The sequence below is a fragment of the Solea solea genome, chromosome 19 (assembly GCF_958295425.1).
Source record: "Solea solea chromosome 19, fSolSol10.1, whole genome shotgun sequence".
Classification (NCBI taxonomy): domain Eukaryota; kingdom Metazoa; phylum Chordata; class Actinopteri; order Pleuronectiformes; family Soleidae; genus Solea; species Solea solea.
In genome coordinates, this window is record NC_081152.1 from 8,088,773 (window position 1) to 8,100,912 (window position 12,140).

General features: G+C 38.9%; 1 protein-coding gene across 3 annotated transcripts in view; it reads left to right on the plus strand.

Moving 5' to 3' along the window:
- Window positions 1–3,270: 3,270 nt before the first annotated feature.
- The window catches only part of kcnt1a (potassium sodium-activated channel subfamily T member 1a), a 31,194-nt gene continuing 22,324 nt past the window's right edge, over window positions 3,271–12,140 (plus strand). Inside the window, exons 1-3 of one of the 3 annotated variants that reach the window (XM_058617118.1) lie at window positions 3,271–3,784; window positions 6,549–6,592; window positions 7,737–7,901. In XM_058617118.1, the coding sequence (XP_058473101.1) occupies window positions 3,725–3,784; window positions 6,549–6,592; window positions 7,737–7,901 (269 nt within the window). In that variant the 5' untranslated portion in view covers window positions 3,271–3,724. Of the gene's footprint in view, window positions 3,785–6,548; window positions 6,593–7,736; window positions 7,902–11,222; window positions 11,377–12,140 lie in introns of those variants that run through there. The other 2 variants (XM_058617117.1, XM_058617119.1) reach the window with 2 other exon arrangements.

The following is a 12,140-nucleotide window of genomic DNA, read 5'->3' on the forward strand; positions in this document are numbered from 1 at the left end:
TCTAACAAAGATCACAAACCTTTAAAATGGCAGTGATTCATAAATGATGAACCACACAAAATTAAATTAATTACACTATTTTGGATTTATTTTCCACATAGGCTTCATGTCATTGTGCACTGATGCAGACTGGTCAAGCTCAGTGGGAGTAGACAACAGATGGAAACAGTCATGACACAAGGGAATCTTTGGAGAGTCGACCTCTAATTTAGCTCCACTGAATTCCAGCAAAGCTCGACAGAACAGTATGTGAACCTTTGAACGAGCGGGCGGAACAATAAATGTTGACGATGCACAGCGTTTGGTGTACACAGACTCACTCATCCTTGAGTATCTGCTCTAGGAATCAACAGCTTTAGTGCCACACTCACTTGGCTCAGTTAAAAAGGTAACATTTTACACTGCAATACAGTCAAAATGTGGTAATAATTTGCAGTATGGAAGTCATTTTATGGTAATGCCATCTCTTTACTATAGTAGTAGCAAAGGACAATATGTATGGGACATAAGAATAGTATAAAATTGTAATTAATAATTTAATTCCCATGTGAAGGTATTATACTGATGGTATTTCCCATTTCATTAGAAATAAGGTGCCATTGTCATAGTTTTATTACACAACTATTACCATACTATCACCAGTAGTTTGTAGGCTCTACCCATGTTTATGTACTGAAAATGCATATTTCCAACACGGATCATATCCGCGGACAGCATCTTTCTGTCCATCTCACAGCTGTGACTTTTTTTTCTCTGCACACTTCCCACTCCAGTCAGAGTGGCTGACTCAACCCCAAACATCCATCGCAAGCTTGTAGCTGTTCAACAACTTCATGTCACCGTCTCCTCCGTGAATCATATCACCTCTCCCACGTTTCCTCTGCACTCGCTCCAGTTTGCGTCATCAAAAAGACCAAAAATAAATAAATAATTATGTATCCAAAAAAAAAAAGAAAAAAATAATTGAATCACCGCTCAATGGACTAGGCAAATTGGACACTCTAAATTGACCGTAGGTGTGAGTGTGAGAGCGGATGGTTGTTTGTCTCTATGTGTCACAGTGATGGACTGGTGACATGTCCAGGGTGTACCTCGCCTTCAGCCCTATGTCAGCTGGGATTGACACCGGCGACCCTCATGTGGAGGATAAAGCGGTAGAAGATGAATGGCTGGGTCACCACTCAATCTTTTACTCTGGCACCATTTTTGTCTTTTCATATCTTCTTGTTGTTCTTTCAGTTGCTCTTTGTGCTGGAGCGTAAACTAAGAAGTGGTCACTTTTTCTAAACTCTAAAAGAAAAGACTTACTGAACTGCTCTCTGTGCAGCTCTACAAACTGATCCCAGGATGTGCAGCAGTTGTCCTGAACTCTCTTCTGTCTGTCAAAGAGTCGTCCTGCATGAGTTGAAAGGTGGGACAGTCAGTTCCTCCCTCTCACCTTTCCTGTAAAAATAATGATTGACTATTGATGTTTACTTATTTCAGTTCAGAAGATGGATATGGCCCCAAAAAACAACAAGTATCTCACAGTCTGACTAACAGACAACTTTGCCTTTTCAAGTAAGATTTTATTGACTGTCCTTCATTTTAAACAACCTCTGCATACTTGATGGTAATAGTCCACTTTTGCTCTCTACATAAATTGTAATCGACTACATCTTTAAATTTCAGTATGTTTGGTTGCAAAAATAGTGGATTTGGTTTGTACAAGGGGAAAGAAATTGAGGGGTTTTAAGTTTTGAATCACACTTTCCATTTTTGAATATCATTCACACATGCAGTGTCATCAAACTGTGATGTGTAGGCAGATGTAAAAGCCTTGTACAAGTTTGAAAAGTGTGCTTCATCCATTTTAGTTGTCTGAGGGTGTAACATTGACTTGATTTAATAGTGAGATTTGCCAAGATTAATAAGAAATACCTGGCAGCTTTCTTTCTGACAGAGTACAGCTGTATGCAGCCTGTTATGTAAATGCAGAAACAAATGAACTCAAAGCCACTGATGTTGTTTAAGTAAAAGAGACATTTCTCGAAGCTCGTGTGAAGCTGTTGTGAAAACAAGCCTCTGAAAAACATGCAGAACATGAGCATAAACATCCAAGAAGAAGATGCTCAGTCAGCTGTTTTAGTTCTCTTTTTATTCTGTTTTAGCAGTAGATGAAGTTATCCAACTGCATTACACTACATTGTGACCTGTCTCATTAAATAAAAAAAGAAAAAGTTTTTATTTATGTAAGTTAGTGGGCACTATTTTGGAAATAGTTTATTAACACTCATTATTAGTCAAGAAGTGGCATCCTACTACACACTGGAGAAGATAAAACCAAAATGTCTGTACATAAACTACATAAAATGGAATAACCAAGTGATTTGGTGCGCAGGATACGTATTTATTGCATTGTATTTGGCATATTATAGGTTTTTATCTTTCTTGTGCAAAGGCTTTATCTACATGCAGGGCATGGAAATGACTAATAATTGTAATTCTTCAAGTAATTACAATGTTTTGTTATCTCTATACGGTAACTCCACACTAGAGAGGGAAATACTGTACCTTCTAATGTGATTGTGATTGTGTTGGGGGTGAATAAAACAAGCACTTGTCTTTTAGATGATGCTGAATAGTTAGTAATTCCACTTGCACTGTGGTGATTGCTTTTTAATGCCTTGTTTTTTACAGGGTTTGTATTTCAGGTTTAAATACCAGGTCTTGCATACATTGTACCGTTTAGTTTATGGTGTGTTTTAGGCCAGGTACAACATTCTTCTTTGTAATTCTGTTTCTCATTTGTGAGATGTTTGTTGTCTCTGTCTTGGTGTGTGTTGTTCTGCAGCTGTTGTTGATATAAACAGGTACATGTGTTACTCTTTTTACCCCTTTTTTTTAGCTTAAACAGGGACAGGAGTTGCAAACATCAGATGTACTTTGTGTCCACTATGTCTCACTGCATTGATAAAGATTGACATTGATTGATAGAACTTTTGCTCGAGAAAGAAAATCCCTGTGGTGACAATAATCTATACTTGAGTTCCTTTACAAATAGTTTCTATTGTTTTTGCACTATACTCAATATCCCCTGTGTAAGGCCCTTTTTTTGTCAGGGTGCTCATTTAAATGTCCATCAGTCAGTATTTCAACAGAAAGAGACTCACATCCTCCAACAGATGGAGCCAGTCTCCCTCACTCACCAGGAGTTGGGTGACAATTCCACAGATGTCATGAGGTAAAACTCGTGTATGTACCCACTACCTCAGTAAGGACAGCTGTCATCACATCTCTGATATACACAAACACACACACACACACTCACTCACTCACTCACTCACTCTCTGGTCCTCTGCATCTCGCTGAATAACCATCATCTTGGTCTTGGTCTGCTCTGGTCTTGCATGCTGCAGTCAGTCTATCTGCAGAGTTGACCAGGTTCTTGTCTTGTCTTGTCACTGTGCTGGCAGCCTCTCTTCTGTGTGGGCTGACTGACTGAATGACTGTGACTGACTGAACTCCTCCAAAGCTGCAGCATGCACCTGCAAAGGTGAAGAGAGGGGCTGAAGAAGAACCACAGAAGCACGTCTTTCTCTCCGGGGCTCCTCTCCTTTGAGGCAGAGCAGCCTCCGATGCAATTAACCCAAGAAGGCGAATCTGTGAAGGGGGATTCCACGCTGACCACCGCAGCTCTCCAGTCCCACGACAGCGCCGGTTCTCTGGCCAAAATGTGCAGCGAATGTTACGTGAATCAGTCATTCGTGAACGACGATGGGACCGTGAACCACCACAAGCCACGGTAAGAGACACACACACAAACAAACAGGTGGGGGGAAACTTCTGATTTGATGAGTAAGTTTTAAATGTTGCTTTTCACAGTCAGTATTCGTAGCTGATGGCTCATACCACTTTTTGTGTCTGATATCATGTCTCAAACTTGAGTATCTACAGATATTATTTGGATACAGTCATTGAACCTGTTAACATCACATTCTTTAGATTGCATTGTATTTTTCTTTTTTTTCTGATATCCGATCCGGTGATTTTGAATCAGTATTGGACCGATACTGAATATTGTATTGGCTCATCCCTAGTAGAAAGTCAAGGTAATAATAAATAATAGACATTCAATATACATATACATAACATAACATAAATAAATAAAGTCTAAGAAATATAGAAAAATATTGCATTTTAAAATGATAGAAAATAGAATAATATATAAAGTTTAACGCCAGACTCACATGTAAGTGTCACACTTGACAATGTGTGGGTCTGACGCTTGGTGCAGAGCAGTGTCTGTCGTGCTAAATGATGGTGATGTCCCCCATGTCCATCTTTGGGTGCATTTTGTCCACCAAAAAAAATAAATCAATCAATATTAGGGAGAACAACTTTGTAATTTCTTAATTTCTGGCACATTCAACACGAACAAAGCAAGGTATAATCAGACCAATTATGCAGTTTGGTGACATTTGGCTCCATTGAAAGTGAATCAGAAAGCATGTAAACAGAATGTAATCAGAATATTTAAAACACGGCATATTATTTACAAAGTAGACAGTGAAAGAGATTTTACACAAGGGAATGGTGAGCACTCCTGAACTTTGCAGCAAGAAAACCGGTGTTCGAGCCCCAGTCGGAACAAGGGCCTTTCTGCATGGAGGACTTTCACCCTGTGGAGGATAAAGCATTAGATGGATCAAAAATCCACACAGCTGACATGTTGACATCCCCCCCACCACACTCACACTCACACTCTGGTCACAAGATCTCTTCACAGCCTGTGATATTTCTGGTTTTACAGATAACTGACCAGCATTGCACTGATACTGATACTGACTATTATATTGGCTCTGTGTGGATCATAGTCTGTTTCTCTTCTTCTTCTTCTTCTTATTATTATTATTTTATTTTTCCAGTGCTCCATACAGTGTGTTGCTCACCTGTCATTATCACTGTTGTGTGCTCAGCTGCTCAGTGCCTGCAGCTCTCACTGTTACAGTGCAGATATTATCTCCTCTAACAAGGCTATAATGTTAGTGCTAATAACTCAGGCAATAAAACAATAACAGGCCTAATTGCAATATCATTTTGTTAAAGAGCAACACGACTATAGGAGCCAATAATGTTTTATTTATACTGTGTCAGTTTTATTGTCAAGTTTCTTGCAGAATTTTAGTACAAAGTGTCTCAAGGTCAACAAAAGATAAACAGGGACAGACAAATGTTTATCCATTGTGTAAACACACTTTGAGGTACAGTATATGTAACTGCTTTGGGTGTTTAACCTCAGATTTGTGAAAACTTTCACTCAGGAGCAAAAATCTATATGAATTGTATTGCTTGTAATTAGTTGGGAATGCTGAGACAGTGATTCCCAAATACTATTTTTCTGTTTCCACCATTTTTTTGGTCGCTATCTTCTCCTGCAGTTTTATTACAACTGTTCACATGATAAATGAACTGTGTGAGTAGTTAGTGAGCAAAACAGGGGCATAAGAAGATGATGATGATGATGATGATATAATAATAACGATAACAATGAAAATAGGAAAACAGTAGTTATACTCAGCGTTCCCAACATCATTTTCTCAGTAAATGCACATCTTCTAAATCGTATATAAGTAAAAGTACTGGTCTAAAAATGTACTCAAGTTAAAGTAAAGGACAAAAAATCACACATGAATTAAAGGCAAACCTTTACAAATGAAAGTGCTGATAAAATAAAATATGTAAACACATAATGTATCAGTCAGAATGGGTCAAAGGTCACGAAGGCTTTAACTTTCTCACTCACACAGGGACCTTGATTAACGCCAATTCACCTGTCCTCATCATTCACCTGTCCTCATCTGTCACTGCCAAAGTTTCCAGTGCGTGAATTTTTTCATTTCTTTTATTTATGTATTTATTCAAATTCAAGCCAACATTTATTTACTCACTAACAGATGTGATTTAAAACGTAGTGAAGTACAGCACTTCCATAAAAACAATAAAAAGTAAAATTACAATTTTAAAAATGACTTTAAGAAGTACACATACACAAAAAAACCTACTCAATTACAGTAATGCAAGTAAATGTAATTCATAACTTTCCACCTCTCATATGAACTGATATGAACATATTTAGTGTGAAGACCTGCCTTCCAGTCCCAAGCTGATTCTGTTTACAATAAAAAACCATGTTTCACTCGTGAATCACACACTGAAAGTGTCGTGTGTATATGTGTGACAGGTGTGTGTTTTGTTATGATTTTACCTTTGGGTCTTGTCTTGTTTGGTCTCAGTGTAATGGATTTCTCAAAGCCCCATGGGAAATATCCCCCTCCATCTAATATGCAGTAAGTTTGACAAGCGAAATTAAGAATTGTGACAAATTGATGGAATGGATAAAGTGTAAGTAAAGAGATGGTGAGATGGAGGTAGAATAAAAGAAGGAGCCACTCTTCCGTGGATCATGTACTGTGAGAATGTACATTTAGCTGCTTTATCTGGACTGAAAACTGCGCCCATGCAGCTCAGATCTGGAGTTTTCTAATTCATCCTTTTTTTCCTTCAAGCAACCAAGTTCATCCTCACACCGATTCTTCTCCTGGAGTCAAAGGTGACATCCCACTGTGTCATACTCCTCCTTTGCATGTTACTCAGACTCTCAGGCTGTGATTGAATAAGGTGTGAAGTGAAGGAGTGACTCAATATCTGCAGGCATTAAGAAGAAAAAAACATTAGGCCAGAGATTGTGCTCATCATGCAGCTAATCAGAAAATGATTTCTTCTTTAGACGTGTGATATCGAGATGAATCTGAGTAATATATCTATTGTTATTATTATTATATTATTATGATTATTATAATAATAATAATCATAATAATAATAGAACAATTTCAGTTACTGTTTGGGTCTTTTTTGAAATCATGCTCACTAAAAGTCACAAGATAAATCAGAGGGGGAGAGAAAGACAACGTTTAAACTTTTCAGTATTGTTGTTTTTGTGTAATATTGATCATTATTTTTCTCCACGGGAGCTTAAAACTGTCAATGTGATGAAGTTAAAGGGTAAAAATCTATTTAGGAACGCTGTCACGACTGCAGAAACATCTCAAAAAAACAAAAAACAAACCAATTATATCTTGGCATAAAAGTAACTGCTAACTAAATAAATACATCTATTGCATGCATGTAAAATACACAATTTTACTAAAAATTATGGAAGTATAAATGTATGGAAGTATCAGTTTAAAGAACACAAATGGAAATACTCACATAAAGTAAGTCAAAATGTATGGATAAAGAATAAATGTAATGCTTCTGTTAGTAAAGTTAATACCAAAATACTGTAGAAAGAATCCGAAGTATGCGTTTAAAGTCCTGCATCTAACCCAGGGAAATAAAAATACTTTGCATGCATGCAAAGATAAGGCTGGTTGTTGTCTCACTGCCTGTGTGACTGCAGGCTCATGTCTGAATGTGTCATATTACAGATTAATACAGAGACCAGATAACAAATCATTTTCTGTTTTTTGTTTCTATCCCTATACTCGTTTGTCTGCATTCCTGTATCAGTCCATCATTTCTCTGTTGTTTGCTTTCCTTGCTTCCTCTCTTTTCCCCCGTGCTCCCCGGTTCTTTTCCCCATTGCCTGTTTTTCAAACTCCCCACAGCTTTGCCTCATCGGCTCTTTTAACTCCCTTCACGTTCCCTCTCCTTCTTCTTCTTCCTTTTCTTCTTCTCTCCCTGCCTCCCTCCAGCTCTTCTCCAGCACCTCTTCAGACCAACAGCGACAGCAGTGAGGTTATCTTAGACATCTCCAACCTTAAGATGGAGCAGCCAGAGAGTGAGGTGCCTCCACTCCCGCCTCGTTTCCGCTTCAGAGACCTGCTGCTCGGGGACCAGAGCTTTCAGAATGAGGACAGGTAAGCATCATAGTGGACGTAAAACCGCAAGGGTTGTTTGACACAGTTCAAGACAGAAACAGCATATATGCAGAGGTTTTGACTGTTGCTGGCCAACTAATTCAATAGCACTTAGAACACTGTTACACACATCTAGGCTGCTTTTTCCATTACTATGTTAAAACGTACATATAGAGGCTGTGCAACATAGAGTCCTTTTTTCCAGCAGACCTATAGGCAATCATCAGATTGTGCAACAACACAGCTGAACTTTGGAAATAAGCAACTGTTCAAAGTTCGCTTGGCTCGTTTTTATGAACAAAAATAAAACATTTGTGTGACTTCTGCGCAAAATGCAATAATTACAATATAAAATTCATCCTAACTTTCACTCAACATCACATTAGAAGATGAAAAAAATGCATTTTGTAAAGCCTGAAGATGTGACTTATTAACACACACACCATTATTCCCGCGGCACTTTGCCAAGTGTTAATATTCTCCAGGTTTGTGAATGAGAGTGTTTTTTTAATAGGCTGCATCCACATGTCAAACATTCACCTCTGCCCTCCTGTCAAATGTACATTTCTGGTCATTTTTTTGAAACCTATTTGATAGTAAGATTGTTGAAACATGACACAAAGGTAAATTTATTAATTGCATTTTATACCAAAGACGACTGATAGACTTACTTCTACTCTGTCCTCATGATCCTGTGTCACTGTATTGTTTTTAGATGATTTATTTAGGGAAAATGTCACAAATTTTTATCGTGATTATTTGTCCTCGTACATTTGTTGCTTCACGTCGCTGTCACTCATTGAAAGAGCTGATTGTCAGACCTATTTTCTACATCTAATGACGTACTACTCAAGCCCTTTGTGTCGGTGTTTGTTGATGTTAGATCACAGTTTCACAGTAAACATGTTGACTCGTCTTGTCTGTGCTGTCTCAGCATATTCAAGCGCAGTTTGAAAGCAGTGTTTTCTAATCCAGTTGAAAAGTGGTGAAAAGAGGAAATGAGGGCAGAAACGTGAGGAGTGCTGTCCATGGTGCTGAAAAGATCTGGTTTCTGAAGCGTGGTGGTTTTGAGGCTGAAGTGGTGTAGGACGAAGTGCCTTTATGAGATTTGAAAAGCTTCTTCCCCTCCCTTGATTCTGCTCTTTCCGCTGAGATAAGATCAGCTGCAGTCCTCTGCTTTGTTTATTTATTTATCTTTGGGTTTCAAAGCATTGCCACAGTTGGGATTCAGATAGTTTCTTAAGTTTGAAACAAAAAGTCAAAGTCAGACTTATGGATTTAATTGCTTTAAAAAACAGAAAAAAGAAAACCATGAGTCATTTTTTCTGCTAACACTTTCATTTTGAAGAGCACTTAATTTATTACCTCGGTCGGTTTTGCACTTATCTTTGTTCGCTATATTTATTCAGTGCAAAAATCTTGGATTCTGCCAGATGGACCTCGGAGGATTTTTATGCAATTTTAATGTGATTACAGCAGCAACAGCAGCAGCAAACCTCCAAGACTGCATTAACCATGTTAATTTCTAATATTTGATATTTGATCAACTTGATGAGAAGAATCACGTTTTGCCTTTCTCTCAAAGTTGACCTTCCCCGAGCCGTCCTTGAAACCTTGAGACAGCCACTGTTCTTGCCTAGGTTTGTCAGTGGAGATTTAAACAGACATGATCATTTAATCTGTTCTCTGCCTGCAAATTAACCCGTCTTCTGTTCACGGCCCATTTGGAGGTGAAGATGCCCCAGGTTAAAATGTCAGTGTTCAATATAGCCTCCAGACTTGTGTTCTGCAGAAGTGAACTCCCAAAAGTAGCCGGCTCCATGTGCCCTTGCACACGTCGTCTATCACTCAAAGAAAGAAGAAGTCCTGAGTGCTGCAGTCTTTCTCTCCGATCCAATCCTTCATTCATACATTCCTATTTTCTCTTTTTGATTCGTCTGCCAGTAATTCCCCTACAAAAAAAATCTACATTTCATTGAATTACCTAAAATGTGTAATATATAAATGCTGGTTGCCTATGTTAGAATGTCACAGACACAGAAGTCATGGTGTATATGGACGTGATCTTTGAATGCAACTGGGAAAACCACATTGAGTGGCTGTATAATGTGGGAGAAGGAGCATGAAGTGGAATTACCTCACCTGCTATTTTCAACCGCACTGACTCACTAGTATATTATCCGTGAATAAATTACTACTTCAAACCCTTCAAATTTAGACAGGACAAGGAGGTGGGAGGAACAGGAGGGAGACAGGAAACTGAGCGGCGCCTCCTGAATTGTTCTTGACTTTTCTCGATGTCTGCATCGATGTAAACTAAAAGTGAAAGGTGTCCTTTGTTCTATTTCACCATCTCTTTTATTCCCCCCCCCCCTCACAAACCACATACACAAGCGATGAGTGGACAGAAACAAATAGAAAAACAGCTGCAACATAGAATTCAATAATGGTGGCTTATATTGTTTAACACAATTCTCCAGCTAATCAGCCTCAAACAAAACTCTTCAGAAATATGAAGAAGAAAAACAATGTTTGTCTTCAATCTTTTGTTAGTCAATCTTTCTAATGACAAGAATCCCTGTGATTTGGTTCAAAAACATGAAGCCTAAACCTCCACATCAGCAGAGTAAAAACTGACAGAGGAGAAGAACACAAAGCTGCTTCTGGATTTAAGTCGTACACATTTAAACACCTGTCGGAATCATGCTGTTGGCCTGGTGTCACTGTAACATCAACAAATGGACAGTGAGTGATTGAGTGAATGAGTGAGTGAGTGAGTGAGTGAATGAGTGCTCATCCATCCAGCAGCTGCTGTATGTCACAGTGAATGTTGTACAGCTTTTGTCAGCTTTGTCAGGGGCTGCAGTGCTGCTGGAGTGAGGACCAAGCTGCAGCAGCATCAGTTAGGGTTATTCCTGTCATGGCAACGTTGCTGTGGCAACAGGCCCGCGCAAAAGAGAGAGAAGGCTAGAGAGGGGGGGATAGAGAGAGCAAAAGCATAGACAGAAAATAGATTTTAGCCCATACATTTTTCTTTAATATAAATATTCCAGTAAACACATGAAAAGATGTTCCCTGGACCTGGAGTGAAGAGCAGAAATCTGCAGCCACAGTCCTGGCTCACTATTTAGCAGACAGATCATGTAAAAGGTCATTTATCAGATCACACCAAAAGGTCCGTGATATAACATCCTTATATATGAAAAAGAAGAATCTTAATTTAGTATCTACTTTTTAAACATTTTGTAACCAGTTTTCTTCCAAAGCTTAAAAACAATTAATGTTGCGACAAACACCGTTGGAGATGTAGAGCAGTGAGGAGGCGCGTTGGTCAAGAAGCTTTAAGTGACTGCAGTGAGGCGGCTGCCTGCACGAGTCCCGGACTTATGGATCCAAAGACCGTCATCCCGACCTGGGCCATTCCGTCCGTGCGCACGTGGAGGTCGGAGTCTTTTGGCAGTGACGCCGGGCAGAGGTAGGAGGGTCTGAAGGGTCTGATGCGCTGATGTCAGTGAGGCTGCAGCAGCTCGATGTGCTGAAGCGACTGCGACATTATTTTTATTATTTTGGAGAGAAACACAGTTGCTGCACGTGTTTGGATGAAAACACGCTGCTGCGCTCGGACGCACAGAAATACCTGCATGTTCATTCATTCAGGCCCTAAGTAAACAAGCCGAAAATCAGACAGTGTTTATATATTTATTTTACGCGTGGACACGTTGGAATTGTCAACACTTAGTGTCTTCACTGCAAATGAGCGGTAAATACGTCTAATCAAGAGGCAATATTCATTATTCACAGGCATCTGCATCTCATTGCTTCTTAGCAAATGTCTTTCTTTAAAAAACTACAAGCATAGACATTTATTTTAATTTTTTTTCCAAGTAGGCTAGTTGTGAATAAGTAGTAGGGCTGTGCTTCGGCAATAATCTGGTTCAAAGTTGTGCTTTTTGGAACAGTGTCGAGTCCCATCATCAGTTATCTGCTGCCTATGACTGTCACCTGCAACAGACACTGAAACTCACTTCATTCATTCCACTTTCTTGTTTTAAAAATGTAGTGAGGGCAACAGTTCGAGGCTGTTGCACCTGCTTTTAACCATTTTTATTATTATTTTATTGTTATTGTGAATGAGAATTGGTTCTCAACTGGGTAACCTGGTTAAATAAAGTGTAAAATAAAGAAACCAGTCAGTGAGAGATGATGATGCTCAAGCCTCACAACAATTACAAAGTAGCT